The following is a 24,649-nucleotide window of genomic DNA, read 5'->3' on the forward strand; positions in this document are numbered from 1 at the left end:
CGATAACTCGGTTACAAAACATGATCATCTCATACAATAAAATTTATCATCATGCCTTGACCATATCACATCACAACATGCCCTGCAAAAACAAGTTAGACGTCCTCTACTTTGTTGTTGCAAGTTTTACGTGGCTGCTACGGGCTTAAGCAAGAACCAATCTCACCTACGCATCAAAACCACAACGATAGTTTGTCAAATAGACTCTGTTTTAACCTTCGCAAGGACCGGGCGTAGCCATACTCGGTTCAACTAAAGTTGGAGAGACAGTCGCCCGCAAGCCACCTATGTGCAAAGCACGTCGGGGGAACCGGTCTCGCGTAAGCGTACGCGTAATGTTGGTCCGGGTCGTCTCGTCCAACAATGCCGCCAACCAAAGTATGACATGCTGGTAGGCAGTATGACTTATATCACCCACAACTCACTTGTGTTCTACTCGTGCATATAACATCAACATAAATAACCTAGGCTCGGATGCCACTGTTGGGTTTCGTAGTAATTTCAAAAAAATTCCTACGCACACGCAAGATCATGTGATGCATAGCAACGAGAGGGGAGAGTGTAGTCTATGTACCCACGCAGACCGACTGCGGAAGCGTTGACACAACGTAGAGGAAGTAGTCGTACGTCTTCACGATCCAACCGATCAAGTACCGAAACTACGGTACCTCCGAGTTCAAGCACACGTTCAGCTCGATGACGATCCCCGGACTCCGATCCAGCAAAGTGTCGGGGAAGAGTTCCGTCAGCACGACGGCGTGGTGATGATCTTGATGCACTACAACAGCAGGGCTTCGCCTAAACTCCGCTACAGTATTATCGAGGAATATGGTGGCTGGGGGCACCGCACACGGCTAAGGAATAGATCACGTGGATCAACTTGTGTGTTCTAGGGTGCCTCTACCTTAGTATATAAAGGACCAAAAAGGGGGGAGGCTGGCCGGCCACAAGGGGTGCGCCAGGAGAGTCCTACTCCCTGTGGGAGTAGGATTCCCCCCCCCCAATCCTAGTTGGAATAGGATTCGCGGCGGGGAAAAGAGGAGGAGGGGGCCGGCCACCTCTCCTAGTCCTAATAGGACTAGGGGAAGGGGGAGGCGCGCAGCCCATCTAGGGCAGCCCCTTCTCTTTTCCACTAAGGCCCACTATGGCCCATATAGCTCCCGGGGGGTTCCGGTAACCCTCCCGGTACTCCGGTAAAATCCTGATTTCACCCGGAACACTTCCGATATCCAAACATAGGCTTCCAATATATCAATCTTTATGTCTTGACCATTTCGAGACTCCTCGTCATGTCCGTGATCATATCCGGGACTCCGAACAACCTTCGGTACATCAAAATGCATAAACTCATAATATAACTGTCATCGTAACCTTAAGCGTGCGGACCCTACGGGTTCGAGAACAATGTAGACATGACCGAGACACGTCTCCGGTCAATAACCAATAGCGGGACCTGGATGCCCATATTGGCTCCTACATATTCTACGAAGATCTTTATCGGTCAGACCGCATAACAACATACGTTGTTCCCTTTGTCATCGGTATGTTACTTGCCCGAGATTCGATCGTCGGTATTCCAATACCTAGTTCAACCTCGTTACCGGCAAGTCTCTTTACTCGTTCCGTAATACATCATCTCGCAACTAACTCATTAGTTGCAATGCTTGCAAGGCTTATGTGATGTGCATTACCGAGAGGGCCCAGAGATACCTCTCCGACAATCGGAGTGACAATTCCTAATCTCGAAATACGCCAACCCAACATCTACCTTTGGAGACACCTGTAATGCTCCTTTATAATCACCCAGTTACGTTGTGACGTTTGGTAGCACCCGAAGTGTTCCTCCGGCAAACGGGAGTTGCATAATCTCATAGTCATAGGAACATGTATAAGTCATGAAGAAAACAATAGCAACATACTAAACGATCGGGTGCTAAGCTAATGGAATGGGTCATGTCAATCAGATCATTCAACTAATGATGTGACCTCGTTAATCAAATAACAACTCTTTGTATATGGTTAGGTAAACATAACCATCTTTGATTAACGAGCTAGTCAAGTAGAGGCATACTAGTGACACTCTGTTTGTCTATGTATTCACACATGTATTATGTTTCCGGTTAATACAATTCTAGCATGAATAATAAACATTTATCATGATATAAGGAAATAAATAATAACTTTATTATTGCCTCTAGGGCATATTTCCTTCAGTAGAAGCCGTCAAAAGAGCCACCAAGAGTCTCGAGGATGAGAGCCGGCGAAACCATCGTGAAAGTGCAACTATCCCTAGGTGGTTTTGGTAATTCATAACAACATATAGCTCATTGAGCTAATGCTATTCCAAGATGATTATTTCAGGAAAGCTCAATGATTGGCATGGCATGGATATGAAAGTGGAACCCTCAAAATGCTAAGGACAATGGATTGGCTCAAGCTCAAAAGCTCAAGACTCTTCATTTTATATTTTAGTGATCCAAGATCACATTGAATCCATAGGAAAAGCCAATACTATTAAGGAGGGATGAGGTGTTGCTTAATGAGCCTGTTGCTTCATGTGCTTAGTGATATGCTCCAAAACCCTCAACTACTTTCCCATATCCACATATGACCTAAACTCTAAGCCAAACTCGGTCCTACCGATTCTTCCTATCCGGCGCCACCGAGTTTCACTTGTCATTAGCCACTGCCAAACCCTAGCAATTCGGTTCTACCGATAAGGATCTCGGTCCCACCGAGATGGGGTTGCAAACTCTCTGTTTCCCTTTCGTAACTTTTCGGTCCCACCGAAAGAGCGAATCGGTCCCACCGAGATTGCAATGTAAACTCAGTGTTTCCCCTTTGTAAATTTTCGGTCTCACCGAGTTCCACTCGGTCTCACCGAAAGAGCAAATCGGTCCCACCGAGTTTGCCTGACCAACTCTCTGGTTAGCTAATTACCAAATTCAGTCTCACCGAGTTTGTGTAATCGGTCTCACCGAGATTACGTTATGCCCAAACCCTAACCGAATCGGTCCTACCGAGTTGCATGTCAGTCCCACCGAAATCACTAACGGTCACTAGGTTTACTTTTTCGGTCCGACCGAGTTTATTGATTCGGTCCCACCGAGATTGGAAAACTGTGTAACGGTTGGATTTTGTGTGGAGGCTATATATACCCCTCCACCTCTTTCTCATTCAGTGAGAGAGCCATCAGAACACACACATCATTCCAACTCATTTGTTCTGAGAGAGAACCACCTACTCATGTGTTGAGACCAAGACATTCCATTCCTACCATATGAATCTTGATCTCTAGCCTTCCCAAGTTGCTTTCCACTCGAATCTTCTTTCCACCAAATCCAAATCCTATGAGAGAGAGTTGAGTGTTGGGGAGACTATCATTTGAAGCACAAGAGCAAGGAGTTCATTACCTACACACCATTTGTTACTTCTTGGAGAGTGGTGTCTCCTAGATTGGCTAGGTGTCACTTGGGAGCCTCCGACAAGATTGTGGAGTTGAACCAAGGAGTTTGTAAGGGCAAGGAGATCGCCTACTTCGTGAAGATCTACCGCTAGTGAGGCAAGTCCTTCGTGGGCGATGGCCATGGTGGGATAGACAAGGTTGCTTCTTCGTGGACCCTTTGTGGGTGGTTGCTTCTTCGTGGACCCTTCGTGGGTGGAGCCCTTCGTGGACTCGCACAACCATTGCCCTTGGGTGGAGCCCTGTGTGGACTCGCGCAACCGTTACCCTTTGTGGGTTGAAGTCTTCATCAACGTGGATGTAGGATAGAACCACCTATCCGAACCACGGGAAAAACATCCGTGTCTCCAATAGCGTTTGAATTCTCCAAACCCTTCCCTTTATATTCTTGCAAGTTGCATGCTTTACTTTCCGCTGCCAATATACTCTTTGCATGCTTGCTTGAATTGTGTGATGATTGCTTGACTTGTCCTAAAATAGCTAAAATCTGCCAAGAACTAAAATTGGGAAAAGGTTAAGTTTTTATTTGGTCAAGTAGTCTAATCACCCCCCCCTCTAGACATACTTTCGATCCTACAAGTGGTATCAGAGCTTTGGTCTCCATTTGCTAGATCTCCATAGCTTTTGGTGGTCATAGCCTTGGTTTCACAACCTAGGAGAGTATGGCGTCTAGCGAGGGAAATTATCACCGTAGAGGTCCTTACTTTGATGGTACTAATTTTGCTAGTTGGAAGCATAAAATGAAAATGCATATTCTTGGACATAACCCCGCTGTTTGGGCTATTGTGTGTGTTGGTTTGCAAGGTGACTTCTTTGATGGGAGAGAACCAAACCGTGAAGCTACCGCGGATGAGTTGAAGATGTTGCAATACAATGCTCAAGCTTGTGATATTCTCTTCAACGGATTCTGCCCCAAAGAATTCAACAAAATCAGCCGCCTTGAGAATGCAAAGGAAATTTGGGACACTTTGATTGATATGCACGAAGGTACCGACTCTGTCAAGGAATCCAAGTTGGATGTGCTTCAAAGCCAACTTGACAAGTTCAAGATGAAGGATGGTGAAGGTGTCGCTGAAATGTACTCTAGGCTTGCTCTCATCACAAATGAGATTGCCGGCTTAGGAAGTGAAGAGATGACCGATAAATTCATCATCAAGAAGATCCTAAGAGCCTTGGATGGAAAATATGATACCGTGTGCACATTGATCCAAATGATGCCCAATTACAAAGATCTCAAGCCAACGGAGGTGATTGGAAGAATTGTTGCTCATGAGATGTCACTTAAGGATAAAGAGGAACTTCACAACAAATCAAGTGGTGCCTATAAAGCCTCATGTGAAGTCCCTACATCATCAAGTGAGAAACAAGACTTCAATGAAGAACTGAGCTTAATGGTGAAGAACTTCAACAAGTTCTACAAGAGTAGAAGCAAAGATAGAAGCTCCAAATCAAGGTCCTACAATGACAAAAGATCTTCTAGTCGAGAGCGAAACTGCTACAATTGTGGAAGACCCGGACACTACTCCAATGAGTGTACGGCTCCCTACAAGAGAAGAGAAGATTCTCCAAAAAGAAGAAGCAAAGGATCACCACCAAGAGAGAGAAGGAGTAGAGATGATCGTTATGAACGAAGATACTCACGGAGAAGCAAGGATTCGGAAAGGAAGGAAAGATCATCAAGGAGCTACACAAGACGAAGACATCAAGCTCATGTTGGTGAATGGGTATCCGGCTCCGACTCCGACAGCCACTCCGAGAGAAGTTATCACTCCAACTCCGAAGATACTCAAGATGAAGGTGTTGCCGGTCTAGCACTTGTGTCAACCAACTCCTACGACATATTTGACTCACCAAATGAAGGAATTGGAAGATGCTTCATGGCCAAAGGTCCTAAGGTAACACACCCCGAGTATGTTGATTTCAATAGTAATGAAGATGACTTGTTAGGTGATGATTTGCTTGGTGACAACTCTAGTGATGAATACTATGATGGAAGACCAATTAATCATGCTAATCAAGGTAAAACGAGTGACAATGATAAGGAGAAGATTGAGGCTCTAACTAAAGAACTAAAATCTCTTAAGTTGGCTCATGACACTATCTTCGAAGATCATCGAGAACTTTTAAGAGCTCATGAGAAACTACGCTTTGAAAAGCTCAATCTTGAGCAAGAGCATGAGTTCTTAAAAGCAATCAATGATGATCTCCGCAAGAAAAGTTCTTCTTACATTGCCAAGCGTTTACTCTTATCCACTTACATGCCTCAAGTCAAGTCTAACAAGAAAGATTCTTCCTCTAGTTGTAACAATGATCATGCTAAATTCAATATTGTTGCTTCTAGTAGTTCTCTTGATTCCACTAATGATTCTCTTAGCCAAGTTACACTTGAGCAAGAAAATAGCTTATTGAAGGGAATTATAGAGAAAGGAGTGTACAAAAGCCTTGCCGGGAGTAAGCAATTCGAGGAAATTGTGCTCAAGCAAGGAATGCACCGGAAGAATCAAGGTGTTGGTTTTGAACGAAAGTTCAATGCCAATGGAGTTGAATGGGAAGAAGATCAATACCCCAAGACAAAGTTTGTCCCTCAACAAGAGAAGTATACTTCTTTCAAGGGGACACAAGCTCAAGATGATCTTCCACCACAAGACTACGAGCAAAAAGGCAAGGACAAGCTTCAAGAGGAAATTGATGCATTTGAAGAAGCTCCTAAGACCTTAGTCAAGTGGATTCCCAAGACTTCTTCAAGTTCCACTTCATCAAGTACGACTACAACTCCAAGGATTCCCATCAAGATGATGTGGATCCAAAAGAAGAAGAACTAGAGAGTTCTTGAGGGTGACTCCGCCAACATACTTCACTCTTATCATTTTGGCAAGAACAAGTGCAATCAACTTCCACATCTTGCACTAGTTCAAGGAGTCACAAACCCTCTTGTTGGTAAGACAAGGGATAAGGTAACCTAAAAGCTTTCATGGACATCATCTTTTGTGTGCATCACTCAATGTCTATGGATATCCTTGCTTGTTCCTTGTGGGACTAACCCATGTAGGTATTGAAAGTGCAATTCACTCAAATGGATAGCTCCAAGAGATCTACATCAACGTTGAGCATCCACATCTTCAATATCTACATGAAGTCATCATCGACAAAACCCAAGGTTAGTTCATCCCTCTTAGGGGGGATATCACATCTAGGGGGAGCTTTACTCTAAGACTTGAGCTAAAGCAACTCTAAAGATGTGAACAAAACAATGCTTTATGTAAAAGTGGTAACCCCACTTGAGCTTAAACGATGAGTATGACCTACGATCAAGTGTTCACTTGACTCCTAAGTCAATATACTCATATATAGATGACCTAGTCATCGCAAATTGCTTGATAGATGCTAGAATTGGTTGTGCATGCCTTGCCACATATTTCATTTGCCATCTTATTGTGTGAGCATGCTGATTGCATATTTTACTCATTCGAGGACATCCACTTGTTGCTTTGATTGTTCGGTTTTATTTCTTTTTGCCAAGTGGATGGACAAGAATGCCTAAGAACCTCCTCTAGCTATCTATGCTTTTCTCGTCTCAAACTCTATTCATGCTGCATCACAAAATTTGATCAAGTCAGATTCGAACCACTCTGTGTGAGGAGCGCTCGGAGTCCCTGATTCGTCATAGACTTAAACTTCCAAAACCTCTTTATGATTCTCGGTCTGACCGATACTCCACTTTCGGTCCTACCGAGATCATTTAGTTGATCTAGGTTTTCGATCTCGGTGCAACCGATTTGAACTTTTCGGTCTCACCGAGTTTCAGTAACTGCACGCAGTTATGAATCTCGGTGCCACCGAGTCGTTCCACTCGGTCACACCGACAGGGTCGGGCTATATATAGTCACGGGCAAAATTTGGAAATTTCTCCGAACCCCTTCGCCCGCGCGATAGCCTGCTCTGCCCCCGAGGTCTCCGGATCGTCTTCTCGCCGCCAGCAGCCTCCAGTCGCTGGTCTCCGTCGCCGTCAACGGGATTTCTGCCCCGCCGTTGCCGCCGTAGCAAGTCCCCGCCGAACTAGGGTATGGACTTGATCTTTGTGCTATTCCTCAATCTGATTCCTAGCACATTGTGATCATATTGATTCTTGCCACGATTGAAACACTTCTATCCAGTCAAAACGCTCATAGATTAGGTTTGATTCGAAAATTCTAGGTTTAGGTTTCCGCCGAAACCATCTCGGACCCACCGAGTTGAAAAACTCGGTCCCACCGATTTGGCTTATGCCATTGCACAAGTGAGACTCGGTCTGACCGAGAATTACTTATCGGTGTGACCGATTTTTGAACTCAGTGAAACCCTAGCAGTCTCGGTGCCACCGAACTGTGACTCGGTCCTACCGAGTTCACTAGTTTAGGTTCCAAAACTGCTTCGGTATCACCGAGTTTGAAAATCGGTAGATCCGAGATGATTTCAGTGGGAAACTAAAACTAAGTTTTTGAATCATTCTTTTTGTAAAAATCTCTGCATTTTGTGATGCTCATCCACTCTATCTCCTCTATAATCTATTCACAGGGTCAGCAGTCAGTTTGCAACATGTCAGACCAGAGTGACAGCCAAAACTTGTCAGAGCAGCAAGTGCAGTTGAGTGAGGGCACTAGCCCCTCAAGTTCCTCAGATGATGGCAATAGGAGCACCCCCAGCAATCTGCCTAAGGCTGCCACACGTCAAAGGAAGAAGAGAACGTCTGATTCTGAAGATGAGGACTAGGTGGCAGAGGAAGAGGCCACCTCCAAGAGAGTTGAGCCAGCTCAAGGCTCAAAGCCAGTCCTGAAAATCAAAAGGCCAGCAGGCAGGCAGCCCATGTCAAAGGCTAGAGCCTCAACTGAGAAGCCTGCTCCCATTGAGCCCGTTGCAGCTGAGGGCAAGAAGAGGAAAGAGAGAGTGAAGAAGACTGTGGCCAGGGTGCTTGGGAAGGCCTCCATCATGGTAGAAGAGGAGGAGGAAGAAGAAGAGGCAGCTGCACCAGCGCCCAAGGCAGCCAAACTTATGGGAGATGCCATAAGGTCAAGGGGAGCTGCATCCAAGCCCAAGGAAGCACCCAAGGCTGCGTCTAAGCCTAAGACAACACCAAAGAGAAACACAAGGAGTATACCTGCTGCAGAAAAGAACAAGGCCCCAGTGCCTGAAGCTACTGAAGAAGAGGAAGAGAGTGTCCTTAGAAAGCTCAAGCCCAAGATCCCAGACCACAATGATGCTCATCCTGTGGCTGAGCATATGAAGCTCAGGAGAGATTCAGGGCTGAGGAAGTGGAGAGAAGCAGATCCGTATGCTTCTAGGAGAAGGACTGCCATGGATTACAGATTTCACACCAAGGAGCAGCAAGATTTTTATGAGACTGTTTTGCTTGACAAGAAGCCAATCATTTGTGACATGAGATGGGTCGACTGGACCTACATGAAGGAACATGAAGAGTACTACCCCGGAGTGTATGACAGCTTTAGTGCGTGTGGAGTTGCAGACTTTGTTGGGCAGAAGCTCACAAAGTGGAATGAGGAGCTAATCATGCAATTCTACTCCACAGCACACTTCTACCCGGATGGAAGGATCACATGGATGTCAGAGGGTACAAGGTACCAATCTACAATGGCTGAGTGGGCACAGATCATTAAAGCCCCAGAGGAGCAAGATGAGGACTTGGATATCTATGCCAAGAAAAAGATGGATCATAACTCAATGTCCAACATGTACAAGGAGATCCCGAATGAAGCACTTGACACATTCAAGTTTGGCTCAGTGCATTATCTGCTCTCAGGATTGCCTACGATCAACTGGATCCTTAGGTACACCCTTCTGCCTAAGTCCAGAGATCACAAGATGATCAGAGGTCACGCGATCAACTTGCTTCATGTCTTTGACGTGCCTCAGAAATTCAAAGTCATGAGCCTTATAGTGGAAACAATCAAAAGGACTGCGGCAGATCAGAAGAGGAGCTGTGGATATGCCCCTCAGATTCAGGAGCTCATCAACTCCAAGATGGGCACGGGTGTATATTTGTTGGATAAGGAACACCTGCCCATCCATCCAGATTTCGAGGACAATGAAGTTGTGATGACAGAGAATGAACCATCATCTGCCCAAGCATTTGCAAAGAAGGAGAAGGTAAGGAAGGAGAAAGCTGCCAGGATGCCTACTCAAGCGGAGGCATCTGAATACTTCTTGAAGACCAAACAAGAGCAGCTTGGTTACTTGATTGCATCCACACTGAGAATTGAGCAAAGTCTGGCCAACCTCACTAAGAATCAGCAGAGCCTAGAGAGAATCATGGAACAGAAGTTCTATGACTTGGATGTCAAGGTAACGGAAGTTCAGTCTGCAGTGGAGCAGCTCCAGGAGGACATGAATGAGAGGAGAGGCAGGACCACGACTCATGCTTTTTCTAGAGTGCCACGAGGCCCGAGGTCGTCTGCCGTGCCAGTTGCTGACACCAGAGCCACCACCTCAGCACCAGCTACAGCCTCAGCTCCAGCATCTACTTCAGCTCCAACTCCAGCGAATACTTCAACATCTACAGAAGCCTTCATTCTTGGAGTGATCCGGACTCCACCACCACCTGAAGATCAAGCCTGAGCGTCGATCTAGTGCTATGCATTTTCTAGGAACTTTTTGGTAACTTGTTGCCAAAGGGCGAGAAGATGTATAGATCATAGGCTTCGAGAGAGAGAGTGTTGCTTTTCTCTCTTGCTTTATTTGGTGGTTTTTTGAACTTTGTTTGCTTGTGTGTGAGATACTACTTCCTTATGCCTGTGAGACATCGATGATCATGTGTTTGATCATAAGCTACACTTAATGTTTTCTTAATGCTTGCTTAAATATTATCATTCTATCTATCGCTTGTGATCATTCACTATTCTTGGTGATGAGTGCATGTATTTCAATCTTATCATTTTTTGAGCGCTCCACCAAGATGTATGTGACATGGAAGAGTAACCCATGACTCTAACTCTCTGTGCATTTGCAGTCCAAAGCAAATTTTAAATATGCACAAATTTAGGGGGAGCTCTTACTTATCACATACTTCTCAAAGCGACGATATATTTCATGCTTATTATCATTTGTCGAAGCTTTGATCTATATGTTGTCATCAATTACCAAAAAGGGGGAGATTGAAAGTGCAACTATCCCTAGGTGGTTTTGGTAATTCATAACAACATATAGCTCATTGAGCTAATGCTATTCCAAGATGATTATTTCAGGAAAGCTCAATGATTGGTATGGCATGGATATGAAAGTGGAACCCTCAAAATGCTAAGGACAATGGATTGGCTCAAGCTCAAAAGCTCAAGACTCTTCATTTTATATTTTAGTGATCCAAGATCACATTGAGTCCATAGGAAAAGCCAATACTATTAAGGAGGGATGAGGTGTTGCTTAATGAGCCTGTTGCTTCATGTGCTTAGTGATATGCTCCAAAACCCTCAACTACTTTCCCATATCCACATATGACCTAAACTCTAAGCCAAACTCGGTCCTACCGATTCTTCTTATCCGGCGCCACCGAGTTTCACTTGTCATTAGCCACTGCCAAACCCTAGCAATTCGGTTCTACCGATAAGGATCTCGGTCCCACCGAGATGGGGTTGCAAACTCTCTGTTTCCCTTTCGTAACTTTTCGGTCCCACCGAAAGAGCGAATCGGTCCCACCGAGATTGCAATGTAAACTCAGTGTTTCCCCTTTGTAACTTTTCGGTCTCACCGAGTTCCACTCGGTCTCACCGAAAGAGCAAATCGGTCCCACCGAGTTTGCCTGACCAACTCTCTGGTTAGCTAATTACCAAATTCAGTCTCACCGAGTTTGTGTAATCGGTCTCACCGAGATTACGTTATGCCCAAACCCTAACCGAATCGGTCCTACCGAGTTGCATGTCAGTCCCACCGAAATCACTAACGGTCACTAGGTTTACTTTTTCGGTCCGACCGAGTTTATTGATTCGGTCCCACCGAGATTGGAAAACTGTGTAACGGTTGGATTTTGTGTGGAGGCTATATATACCCCTCCACCTCTTTCTCATTCAGTGAGAGAGCCATCAGAACACACACATCATTCCAACTCATTTGTTCTGAGAGAGAACCACCTACTCATGTGTTGAGACCAAGACATTCCATTCCTACCATATGAATCTTGATCTCTAGCCTTCCCAAGTTGCTTTCCACTCGAATCTTCTTTCCACCAAATCCAAATCCTATGAGAGAGAGTTGAGTGTTGGGGAGACTATCATTTGAAGCACAAGAGCAAGGAGTTCATTACCTACACACCATTTGTTACTTCTTGGAGAGTGGTGTCTCCTAGATTGGCTAGGTGTCACTTGGGAGCCTCCGACAAGATTGTGGAGTTGAACCAAGGAGTTTGTAAGGGCAAGGAGATCGCCTACTTCGTGAAGATCTACCGCTAGTGAGGCAAGTCCTTCGTGGGCGATGGCCATGGTGGGATAGACAAGGTTGCTTCTTCGTGGACCCTTTGTGGGTGGTTGCTTCTTCGTGGACCCTTCGTGGGTGGAGCCCTTCGTGGACTCGCACAACCATTGCCCTTGGGTGGAGCCCTGTGTGGACTCGCGCAACCGTTACCCTTTGTGGGTTGAAGTCTTCATCAACGTGGATGTAGGATAGAACCACCTATCCGAACCACGGGAAAAACATCCGTGTCTCCAATAGCGTTTGAATTCTCCAAACCCTTCCCTTTATATTCTTGCAAGTTGCATGCTTTACTTTCCGCTGCCAATATACTCTTTGCATGCTTGCTTGAATTGTGTGATGATTGCTTGACTTGTCCTAAAATAGCTAAAATCTGCCAAGAACTAAAATTGGGAAAAGGTTAAGTTTTTATTTGGTCAAGTAGTCTAATCACCCCCCCTCTAGACATACTTTCGATCCTACACATCGAGAGCTTGGTCTCTTGTAGGCACACTATGGAAGGGGGCGCGGAGGAGATCACAGTGCAAACCGCAGTACGCTTGGCCCAGCTATTGAGTCCGCGGACATTCCAAAACATGATCTTGAGGTTTACATCCATAGAAACAACATTGTTACACGGGAGTCCGGACAGGAGAGCACAATCATGCCGAGAGCTGGCACGACTGGTTGGGGGGAGCTAATCCATCGATGACGGCCTGGGGTAGGCGCCATCCGTAGAAATCGGCAAAGGCGCAGACCACTTCGGTCGCGAGAGGGCGCTCGAAGAGCTTGTAGTAGCGATCCAAGATGTCATCTGAGACTGACTCGTCGTCCTTCAAAAGGCCTAAGCGGAGGAGCAAGACACGCTTAGCCTTAGTTTCTGAGTCAAGGCCACGATCGGACTTCGCGATCCGTATGCTTCGGCGCGGGGTGAAGTTGGGAGGCACCGCGCATCGTCCTCGTCGTGTAGGGGTGGGCAGAACGGGCTGCACCGCCGAGCTGATCGAGTCCAGGAAACCATGCAGAGGGGCGACGTGGGCATCCGCATGTTGCATGGCAGTGCATGGGGAGGGGGACGTGGCCTATCCCGGGCCATAGTCGCGAGCGGATCAGCATGCATGGGCGTAGGATCCGCCACAAGCCGACAAGGAGTGACTGCCAAGGTGGCCTGCGGATCCGTAGCAGGGGTGACAGGGAGGGGATCTTCCTCGCGGACCGCGCGAGGAGGGTAGCAGGTGGGCTGCGAGGCCGAGGCCCCAGGCGAACACGAGGCGGGCCCGGGGATAGGGTCGGCAGGGCTATCCGGCGCAGGGGTTGGGAGGATCACATCCACCACCAGAGGTGAGACAGGTGGGGTCGCCTCGGGATCCTCGGAAGGCGCAGTTGACAACCGGGCTAGATTGGCCGTTGCTGCGACCTGGGAAGGTTCCGGAGACACGGGGATTTCGCGTGTCGCGTGCGGAATTGGGGGAACGCGTGTCGGGGACGCAGGGCGCGTGGCCAGCTCCAAATTTTGAACGGGCGGCATGGAAGAAGGCTCACGTTCGGTCGTTGCTTGGTCAAAAGGCGTCGCGGGCCACGTCAAGCGGAGGGCAGGCGGGACCCGTGTGGCAGGCGGTGCGGTGTCAGGGTGCGGGCCCAGCACGCCCTGCCAACCCCGAAAGGGAAGCTCGCGGTGGTGGGAGCCAGCGCCACCACCGGAGTCGAGCGCCGTCGGCGTCCAGGAGCAGCATCACCAGAGTGCTGGGAGGGATGCTCATGTTGACGCGACCACATGCCTGGGACCGGAGGGGAGTCGCGGTCGGGGTTATCACCACCCAGGATCCAGGCGCGGCAACGGCGGGGACGGAAAGCGGTAATCTTCTGTCTCCTCGACGTGGATGGAGACAGGGTAGTGGATGAGCGGCCTGGCGAAGCGAGAGACGCGGTCAGGGTCGGCACGGTGGTCTACACCGTCGCGCGCCAGCAAGAGCAGCTCGGAAGAGCGCGGAATGCAGTCCAGGTTGGCCGTCGAGGCGAACAGGCGAAACACCGATAGGTCTCGGCCGGAGCTCGTCTCTGGTGCCAAATCCTCGATGAGACAGAAGGGAGTGAGCAGAAATTCAGCGGAGGAGCGTGACCAAGCGTGATCCGGAATGCCGCGGATCGAAATGCGCATGCGGAAGCGCGCCGTCACCGGCTCACCGCCCGTCAGGTGGCACCACGGGCTGAACAGGAGACGGAAACGCGGGGCGCGAAGGCTGCCGGCCGCGGCCCGGGCGCGGTCATCTCTGGAACGGAACCGGATGAGAAAGTCACCGGGGAAGTGGGGATGGACAGAGAAGTCACCACGGCGAAAACCAAAGGACGCGCAGAGGGCCGCCGTGACCTCGTCGACGGAGACGCCGCTGCGGTTGCCCGCAACAGTGGCCACAAGGGCAGACTGCAGAGCAAACTCAGCCTCATCCATCTCTTCGCTCTAGGGGAGGTAGCACACCGCGGACGCCGGGCGCAGAGAGGGGTGTCCGGACATGGGGGATGCCGAACGAGAAGGCATGCTTGAACGAGACGCCGGGAGCGGCGCCGAGGGTGGAGAGGGAGCGTGCGCCGAGGGGGCGGGGGACGGAGCAGCACCGGCCGCGGAGGGGGGGGGGGAGCTGCTGGCCGAGGCCGCGGGGGTGGGCGAAGCAGAGCGGACGACGAGATGCGCGGGGGCGTTCGGCCCGACGACGCTCGCCGCCGACGACCCTGGGGAGCAGGGGCGATGGCGCTTGGGCGGCGGGGAGCCGGACGGCGGAGGAGAGCGAGGAGCGGTGCAGAGGCGGGCGATGTGGCCATAGTGACGACAGCAACGACAGTAAACATCCCGGCGGCATTCGGACCGCCGATGGTCTGGGCTGGGGCTGAGACATCGCGGGCACTCCGGAGCACGCGGAGAACGCGGAGAGGATACAATAGGCAGCGACACTGGCAGCATTATGCAATGAATCGGCCGCGCTTGTTCACATACTCCTCGCGCTATGATGTATAGTCTTTTTGCAGTATCGAAGTTTCGCGGGCCGGCCCAAGAGAGAGCTGCTGTGTGCCCATTAGGGGCACTCGCAAAATGCTGTCTCATGGGCTACTTCCTTAACAGAAGCAGAATCGCAAAAGCCCTCACGGCAGCCCAAGCAGTGCCAAACCTAGCTCGCACTCGAGGCTATAAAATACCTCCGCCGCCACGTCTCGCAAACCCTCTCTAAAACCCTAGCACTCCGCTCCCCTACACTCCCTCCTTGCCTCTACGCCGCCAGCGGTCCATGGGCAAGTCAAGCAAGAAGTCCGCGGCCCCTACTGTCGTGGCGCCGGCGGCCGTCCTTACCAAGGGGAAGGCCGGGAAGAAGCGCGAAGCCGATGACGAGATCAAGAAGGCTGTAAGCGCAAAGAAACAGAAGGCTGCGCCGGCAAAGGCGGTGCCCGGGCCCAAAGAGGCCGCCAAGAAGGCCAAGAAGCAGCCGCCGCCCAAGAAGGTTGAGAGCAGCAGCTCTGAGGAGCAGTCATCCGAGTCCGAGGAGGAGGAGGTATTGCCATCTTTGCGCGCTTCCTACTTTTGCTGTTTCCTCTCTGTTCTGCTCATGTGTGCTTGTTTGGTCAACATTTCGTGTATCATGGTTAATGTTCGGTGCGATGTAGTACTAATTTCTGGACGTGGCATAGGTTCTGAGCAATAATTTTTTAACATCAGGTGGCCATCGGCAATTCTCAGTGTCAGAGTGGTAATCCTTTGGAAGCTAATTGCTCCGTGACAGATATATACTGTGCTATACTAGTGCGTGTATTTCTAGGGAATACTACTACCATATTATGATTTTGTTTGTATTCACGATCCAAGCTTCAGCACTAGTACATCAGCTACTGAGCTCTGCATTATCAGGTTCCTAAGAAGACTGCAAAGCCTGTCAAACACGAGTCTTCAGATGATAGCAGCGACGATTCCTCCTCTGACGAGGTATAACTTCACCGTCCCAACTCAAAGATGTCTCCATTTGACGCATCCTAATTATCTTCTTTTTCCTGTTAATTAAGGAACCTGCAAAGAAGCCTTCTGCTAAACCTGTGACCCCAGCTGCCAGCAACGGCTCAAAGAAAGGCAAGCCTGAGAGCAGCTCTTCTAGTTCTGAGGATGAGTCCGATGATGACGAGGTGAATATTTCACCTTTAAGTTTTTTTCTTGCACTTGTTAGTTTCATTTTGAAGTTATTGAAACAAGTAAATTCAACTATTTTCACTTCGAAATATATTTTGCCAGGCCATAGTAGGATATTATTCTATTCTCAGTGGTTATGGTTGGTTTCTTAGCTGACTTAATGCTGGTCTCTTCATTTCCCAGAAACCTGCTGCTCTGGTAAAGAAAACACCAGTCATCGAATCTGACAGCTCCGAAAGTGACTCGGATGATAGCTCAGATGAGGTTAGTGCATGTGTGGTCTATTTTCTTGCTTTTCTCTTCTATGCATGTTTGCAGTGCTGTGATTGAATATGTTTTTAGGATGTTCCTGCCAAGACTCCTGCTGCTGCTGCCAAGAAGGTAGATTCTTCAGACAGTTCTGAGTCGGAGAGTGAATCTGAGGATGAGGTATGCAGTAATTATGTTTTTGAAGTCTTCATTGGTTGTTTCATAAATTTTATTGACATATTCTCTCAAACTTTGTAGGAGAAATCAAAGAAAGCCGCACAGGCCACCAAGATAGCTCCTGCAGCTGCTAAAAGAAAGGAGGAGCCCAGTGATTCCTCAGACAGTGATGAGAGTGATGAAGAGCCTCCCCAGAAAAAGCTGAAGGTTCTACTGCTTGTTTCTATTCATTTTTCGTCACTAACTTTGTAGATTATTACTCCATTGTTTACACATTTTTCCTCCACAGGATGCTGCGAAGGTTACTCCTAAGTCTGCCAAAAAGGACAGCAGCAGTGATGATGACAGTTCTGATGAAAGCTCTGATGATGAGCCTAAAAAGGTAAGCTGGGGATTTCAGAAAATTTAGGATGTCGAGAATAGATATGTAGCATAAGAGTATGCTGCCGTCCAGCTGCTAAATGGAAGGAGTCGAGTGATTTCTCATATTTTTATTTTATCTCTTATCTTAAGTTCTCTATTCTTCCAAGTTTCCATCTGAATTGGCATGACTGCCCTAATGACATGTTTTTGTGTGAAACTTTGCAGAAAGTTACAACTGCCACAAAATCACAGAAGGAAGAGGTATAACCTGTGCACCTGATCTTATCCTGTAGCCTTTCATGTACATGTGATGTATGTTTTGATATATTTTACAGCCTAAAACTCCTGCTAGCAACAAAGGTCAGGCAACAGGGTCGAAGACCCTTTGGATGGGGAACCTTTCCTTCAATATTGAGTATGATCAAGTGTAAGTTCCCTGCAGCAGATATGTTCATCATTATTCTTTCAACATTCATAATTGTTAATGCTCTTGTTTCTTTACAGGAAGCAATTTTTTGCACAAATTGGAGAGGTCGTTGATGTTCGCCTGGCTACCCATGAAGATGGCCATCCCAAGGGATTTGGTCATGTTGAGTTTGCTACGGCTGAAGATGCTCAGAAAGTAAATGTTTCTGTTTTACTCCCTCAGCTCATATTAGTCGACGTATTTCAGTGCCTAGATACATCCGTTTGAGCGTCAATTAATATGTGACGGAGGCAGTATTTGACATCAGTTCCTCTTTATGTTAGTTTTAGAATTTATACACGCACCTTGGTAGATATGCTTCTTTGCCCTTAATCTATAGTGCTTAGTATCTAGTTATATGCGTGATTTCTCAGTACTGGTTGTTTTTGACAGAAATATGGTACATTTTCAACCACACGGGTACCAGTTGATTCAAGATATCCAAGTTTGTATACCACTTCAGCAACAAAGTAGACACATTACTTCCGCTAATAAATCTCTGTTTCTTTTCTTCAGGCGCTTGATTCATTGAATGGTGGAGATCTAATGGGCCGTCCAGTGAGACTTGACATGGCTGCTGAAAGAGGTGCAACTCCTCGCACCAGGTACTGTGAATATGATCACTTGAAATTAAACATTTATTTGAATTGCTCTGGGTGAAAGCTTTATTTCTTTGTATGTTTAAATTTTTGTGTGACTGCAGGGATGGTGGATCTTTTGGAAAACCAAGTGGAGGTCCCAGCCTCTCAGTATTTGTCAAGGGTTTTGATTCATCTCAACAGGAGGATGCTGTAATTTCTTGGTTATCTTGTCTCACATTTTTCTAGGCAATTGTGTGCCTCCCTTTTCTGAGTTGTTCTTTCATTGTGAATTCTAGATTCGGAGCTCTCTTCAAGAACACTTCTCTAAATGTGGAGAAATCACACGTGTCTCAGTTCCGATGGATTATGAGAATGGTGCAAGCAAAGGGTACTTCAGCGCTAAACCTTATCTAAACATTGCATCTTTAACAAGTACACTAGGCAAGCATCAACATATTTGTTACAAGGGTCCTGTCGTTTTGATATAATTAAAATAAACAACCTGGTCTTATCCTAATAGTGTTTGTAAATTGACAAATTATACTCTCTTGATGTTACTTTGATAAGTCAAGAGATACTTTAGCGCAAACCTTCTCTAAACATTGTATCCTAAGTGAATTAAAATGAACAACCTGGTCTTATCCTAAGTGAATTATATCCTAATAGTGTTTTTGTGTATGTTTTATGTGAATTCTGCAGGATAGCTTACATGGATTTTACTGATGAGAGTTCCTTTTCGAAAGCACTTGAGCTTAGTGGATCTGACCTAGGTGGCTGCAACTTGTATGTTGCTGAAGCTAAGCCTAAGGGTCAATTTGGTGGCGTTGGTGGTCGATCTGGTGGCAGAGATGGTGGCCGCTCTGGTGGTGGCAGGTTTGGCCGGTCTGGTGGCCGTGATGGCGGCGGCAGGTTTGGCCGGTCTGGTGGCCGTGATGGTGGCAGCAGGTTTGGCCGGTCTGGTGGCCGTGATGGCGGCAGAGGAGGCGGCCGAGGCTTTCAGAGCAGACAGAGTGCTGGCACAGCTAGCGCAGGTAAGAAACCAGCCCCGTCGAGTAACAAAAATATAACTTGTTTGATGCATGCTAGAAATTTGTCGGTATAGCATGTAAAAGACTAGCGGGCAAACTTTGGTTGGTTCTTTCTCCGGAGTTGTATAGATTTGCTAACTAACTCCTTGTACATTATGCCTTGCAGGGAAGAAGACCACATTTGGTGACGATTAGAAACTTTTTGAGCCACAAAATGGTCTGATGCAACTGCCGCGTGTCTAGACGACTGTATCCCCGTGTTTCCCATTATCCTAGTGGACCTAGTATCATTTGTCTGTAGTATTTTCTTGCCGCTATTTGTTGTAATGCCAGAATTCTACTATATATGTTACACCTAGTGTTTTTATAATACTTCCTCTATCCAAGTATCCAAGACTAGAAGTGGTCAGGCATCTCCTATAAAATGGCCAATCATTAGTACCCAAACTTTTAAATGGATGGTGCTAGATACAATCATTCATTTGAGGGATAAGCTTTTTCGGACGAAGGAAATACCAAACAAACCAGTGTCCCTTGATTCTGATGATTCAGGCTCTTCTCTTATCGCCCGAGCCTAATCTACACTAGCCATGCTGTGATTTCTTCCTCCTGATTCTATTTTTTTTCTTTCTTTCTGGATTCTAGCTCCATCCTTCATCTCAGCTTCAATCTTCCTCTTTTAATTTTGAAACATACCTTTACAAATTTGAGGACGCACTACTAAATAGGGATTGTTTGGTATATGAGGATCTAGTCTTATACTAGCATGTGGTCAATTGTTTGTTCTGATCGACTTACTCCCGCCCTTTCTACGTCTTCCTCTTTTCAATCTCTCTTCTTTCCATACTACGTCTTCCTCTTTTCAGTCTCTCTTTCCAATTTTTTTCCATATCGCTTATTTCCCTTCAATTCCTTCAGAAATCCAAATACTTAGCCAAGCGTGTTGGTGAGGACTTGGGTGGGTGGTCTCAAGGGACTTGAGAGCTTGCTCTCCGTTAAGGGATAGTGTTCGGGAACCTTGGTATGTATCTGACGGGTGATGGATAGTTTGAAGGCAAGGGCTTGGCAAATTCTCCATATTTCCAATGACCAGTGGGTGGCCTATGAGAAGAAATTTGCGAAGGGCAAGGACGGGAAACATGATTTTCGTTCCTGGCCAAGATACTTGGCCCCTCTTCCAATGGCTTGCCATGATTGAGGGGATCGCTACCTATTCTCGTTAAGGTGGCCTCGACTGAAGATATGGTAATCAAAACTGAGATGAGTGTATTGTGGTGTTTAGTACATGCCCCAGATGAGATTCATGGAGTTTGAAGCTTGTGTCACATTGAATGGTAGGACGTGTGCTAGGCGATGTCTAGGGGAGTTCTTTTCTTGAATCCTGAGTCTGGATCAACTGTGTCTAACGAAGACATTGTACATGAAAAAGAGTGTGGCGTACTCTTCGACCCCGGAGGTTGGTATTCCCCTTTGTGGAAGGGAGGTGTGAATTGATGGCTTTCAAATGATACTTTGCGTGAGGCACATCAGTTCATTGTTAGGTTTCAGAGAGGATTCTAGAAGATCACTTGGAGGAGGCTCAGTATTACACAAATGCATAACCGATGAGGAGAATGTGGCACATGTTAATTGCATTGTTTGGGACATGGTGACGCACAAGGATAATATAGTAAAAGGAGATATACAAAGAGGAATAAGAAGGGAAAAGGTGGGTATGAACAAAAATGGTGTGCCTTTGAATAAAAGGTTTTACATGCTTTTCGCTAGACATGTGGCCGCACCAGTTATGCGAAAAAGGCATGTGTTGTAGTGCTGAAGAGAGAAGATCAAGAATTTGGACCATGGCTAAAGTTTGTTCCACTAATGCAGAGAAGCTTTGAAGATGATGGTTGGTCAGGTGGTTACGAGTGGAAGAGTAGTAGCTGGATCTATAGTCCGGGAGGTCGAGGTACTCATAATTACAAGTTGGGCTTTGGTGGGAGTTCGTCGGACAGTGGAAGCTAGTCTCTCATGGCACAGAGAAAATGGTTTGGGTGCTAGTGTGAACAAGTAAGCCACTGGCGGTGATGATTCTGTGGTTACTAGCCCTTTGAAGTTAAATAATGGTAAAGATAGAAATGAACTGAGCAAGGACGAGGGGGCACGTAAACAATTGGACTTGGGGGGAAACAAGTCTGGATCAAGGCGCGTGGAAGAAAAGAATAAGGGGATAATAGGGGATGAGTTGGAGAAATCGGAACTGAGTGATTTGTCGTGGGACAGGATGAGAGGGGAAGATAAACTTGATGGAGTGGATATTGTGCACTCAACAGAGGTGAAGAATAGTGGGGCAGTGACGGAGGGATCCGGAAACTCAACTAATGACGCTGAAGCAAGGCTGCTGAGTCGGCCATGCAGTCCCCAATGAAGATTGTAGCTTGGAACTGCGAGGGAATGGGGAATAGGCCGACATTTCGTGGTCTTCTGGATCTCCATAAGAGGACCCTGGTATTTTATTTTTGTCAGAGGCCAAGCTCGACAAGAAGAGAACGGAAAAGTTTAGGATGATGTTGAGCATGCCGCATATGTTGGCAAAGGGAAGTGATGGTACTAGTGGCGGATTAGCTATATTCCTGAAGATGACTGTGTAAGTGCATCTAGTACCACCCCTAGTTGGTTTTGGAGTATTGACGACAAACGTGGTTGAGGGACTAATGTGTTTGTGAGATTCACAGGAGAACACAGGTAGAAGTCCCTATTGATTCGGTTTACTTGTCGGAGATGACCCCTAAAAATGTATAAAGACAATGGTGGTTCGTGAAGACATTCACGTCGAAGACAATGGAGTGCGAAGACATAGTTTGTTTCGTAGTTTCATTTTCTATTTCTTGAGTCATAGGAACCACCAAACTGTCAAGTGGGGTCCAAGTAAACAAAGTCAGAAAACTAACGTGATGCTCAACCCAAATCCTATGTCTTCGAGTGAAGACAATGAGAGAAAATCTCATCCAGAGTTGGATGAGTCAGCTTTGCTTGGAGCCCAAGTAAAGCTGCCGCGTGTGTTTGAAATTCGACCGTTGGACATGTGTTGGTTCCTTAGTGACCCAGGGTTATTTCGGGCGTATCATGTCTGGTTGCCTCCTGGCTATAAATAGCCCACCCCCTACACCATAAATTGGCGACTGCTCAGAGTTAGTGCACGACTTTTGTCGTTTGAGAGCAACCCACCTCCGAAGCCTTTGAGAGAGAATCCTTGCAAGGACAAAGCCCAAAACACCCATAGACCAAAGAGTGTTTGGCATCACTGAAGTCTTTCTGTCCGTGTGATTTGAAGACTTATTCCACTTGGAGACTGTGATCTTCCAGTCGGTTAGGCGTCACGTTATGAGGATCCAAGAGTCATTGTGGATTGCCGGTGAACGAAGTCTATGAAGGTTTGGAAGTCTACCGTGAAGACTTACCAGGGTGATTGGGCGAGGACTAAGTGTCCTTAGCTCAAGGGGAATAAGGTGAAGACGCGGTCTTCCGAGTTCAGTCTCATCCTCCCTAACCAGACGTACAGTTGTCACAACAACTGGAACTGGTCTACCAAATCCTTGTCTTTGCCAAGCTACTGGTTCTATTACTTCACCCTTTACTTACTGTTTAGCTTCGTGAAGTCATTGCTTGCTTGTCATTTCTGACTTCACTGTGTGAAGATATTCTCTCTGATTGCACATTTGGCTTCACACTTTCTTCCTATTCCGATCTATTCTACCCAGCAAGTATTTGTCTTCGTGCTATCCTTATAATGTTTCTTTGACTATGGCTTGTCTAGTGTAGTTTATCTTCCGCTGCATACTGTGTAGGTGTTATTTGCTTGCTTGTCTTCGAAGACATTTCAGGTCTTGAAGACTTTCATAAAATCGCCTATTCACCCCCCTCTAGTCGATAACTAGCACTTTCAATTGGTATCAGAGCAAGGTGCTCCCTTGTTCTGTGTGATTCGGTTTAACCACCTGGAGTTTTAGCTATGTCAACTATAGTGATAATCAAAGTCTCCGCCGCGTGCCCCGTCTTCGATGGCACTGATTACCCCGACTAGAAGAATAAGATGCGCATGCATCTTGAATCCATTGACAATGACCTCTGGTATGTCGTCAAGACTGGCGTTCCCAAAGTTGGTGAAGGCGCCGCCGCTGCTGATGTCAAGAGGTTCGCGCAACTAGACTCAATTGCCAAGAACATCATGTATGGTCATCTAACAAAAGGGAAGTATGACCGTGTGAGTGCTCTGGAATCTGCGAAGCTAGTCTAGGACTGGCTGTCCAAGGTCAACGAAGGCATCTCAGCACAGAGAGACTCAAGAATACATGTGCCTCGCAATCTCTTCAACCGATTCAAGAGGAATGACAATGAGAATGTTTATCTCATTTTCAACCGCCTCACTGATATCACAAATAAGCTTCGTGCACTTGGCACCACTGAGATCACCAAGCACGAAGTCGTGAAGAAGCTATTGAGATCACTTGACAGCTCATTTGACACACTGGTGATCCAAGAACGTCCTGACTTCAAAGATCTTGATCCGTCTGACATACTTGAGAGGCTCAACACACTCGTTCCAACTATCTGAGAAGAGAGATATCTGTGGTCCCAACTATGGCCGATCTCGTGCCTTGAAGGCAAAAGCTGTATCCTCATCTGAAGAATTTGACTGTAGTTTTGATGATCCTGAAGACATAGGCAAAGAGCTAGCAATGCTTGTGAGAAAGTTCAAAAAGTTCTCCAAGAAGAATCACTTCGGAAAATCTTCAAGATCCAGCTCCAAGAATGATGAGGCTTCCATCCGTGACTTCAAGAAGAGAACATGCCACAAATGCAAGAAGCCAGGCCACTACATATTTGAATGTCCTCAATGGGAGAAGGAAACAAAGAAAAAGAAGAAGAGCAAGGAATATGACTCTGATGATAAGAAGAAGAAGAAACCCTCAAAGTCTTCTTCAAAGTCTTCATCTTACAATAAGAGCTCATCTGACAAGGCTCGTGATTTCATTGGCAAGGAAATGGATTCAAAGGAGGAGTCTGCTTTTGAGGAGGCAAAGGTGGAGTCTGTGGAGGAGTCTGATTTAGGCGTGGCAAGCGTGGCTCTAGCTTCGGCATTCGTCGCCAAGTCCATCTTCAACACTGAAGACAATGGTCACGACGCCGATGCTGAAGCTACTAAGGACGATGATTCTACTCCCACCTACTGCTTCATGGCAAGAGGTGCTACGGTAAACTCACGCGATATTTACTTTCAGACCTCCAGTGAAGATGACTCTAAATGCGAATCCAAACCCAGCTATAAAACTCTTGCTAAAGTTGCAACTGAACAACAAACAACCATGGAAAATATTCAAAACTTGCTAGACAAAAGTAATGACCTGTTGGACAAGGAAATGAATCGAACTCAATCCTTAATCAAAGACATAAAAAATCTTCATTTTAAGTACGAGGAACTTGAAAGTTGTCATGAAACCCTCTCCGCTACTCATGGGAAGCTTTCCTATGATTATCTTCAAAGGAAGCAAGATCTAGAGAAACTGAGAGCGTCTCATGAAGATCTTCAAAAGGAAAATGACTCACTACTTGCTAACAGATTAGTTCCGCTCAGGAAGATTTTGTGCCACCTAGCCTAAAATGCCTTGAGCGAGACAATGCTATCTCTATTGCTGAATGTTCTACTGCTTCTGGAATTGCAATATCTTCAACTGTTGATGTGGTAAC

At 46.7% G+C, this 24,649-nt stretch overlaps 1 protein-coding gene across 1 annotated transcript; it reads left to right on the forward strand.

Annotated features, from left to right (window-relative positions):
• Positions 1–15,089: 15,089 nt before the first annotated feature.
• NUC-L1 (nucleolin like 1) lies at positions 15,090–19,292 on the forward strand. Its single transcript, XM_048684481.2, has 15 exons — positions 15,090–15,432; positions 15,786–15,860; positions 15,938–16,054; positions 16,242–16,322; positions 16,401–16,487; positions 16,566–16,691; positions 16,774–16,866; positions 17,073–17,108; positions 17,183–17,274; positions 17,352–17,469; positions 17,830–17,918; positions 18,017–18,104; positions 18,191–18,282; positions 18,594–18,925; positions 19,089–19,292. Exons 1-15 carry the CDS (start codon positions 15,172–15,174, stop codon positions 19,115–19,117), a joined length of 1,716 nt encoding a protein of 571 aa, XP_048540438.1. The 5' UTR covers positions 15,090–15,171; the 3' UTR covers positions 19,118–19,292.
• The last annotated feature ends 5,357 nt before the right edge of the window (positions 19,293–24,649 follow it).

This window comes from Triticum urartu, chromosome 7A, assembly GCF_056163025.1.
Source record: "Triticum urartu cultivar PI428250 chromosome 7A, HENAU_Tu73, whole genome shotgun sequence".
NCBI classification, from domain to species: Eukaryota; Viridiplantae; Streptophyta; class Magnoliopsida; order Poales; family Poaceae; genus Triticum; species Triticum urartu.

What these genes read in the sequence shown, in the direction of transcription:
- NUC-L1 (XM_048684481.2), top strand. Translation starts at nt 15,172, where the DNA reads ATGGGCAAGTCAAGCAAGAAGTCCGCGGCCCCTACTGTCGTGGCGCCG. An exon ending in ACGATTCCTCCTCTGACGAG is followed by an intron (nt 15,861 to 15,937) that starts GTATAACTTCAC and finishes CTGTTAATTAAG; the next exon opens with GAACCTGCAAAGAAGCCTTC. An exon ending in CAAAATCACAGAAGGAAGAG is followed by an intron (nt 17,109 to 17,182) that starts GTATAACCTGTG and finishes TATATTTTACAG; the next exon opens with CCTAAAACTCCTGCTAGCAA.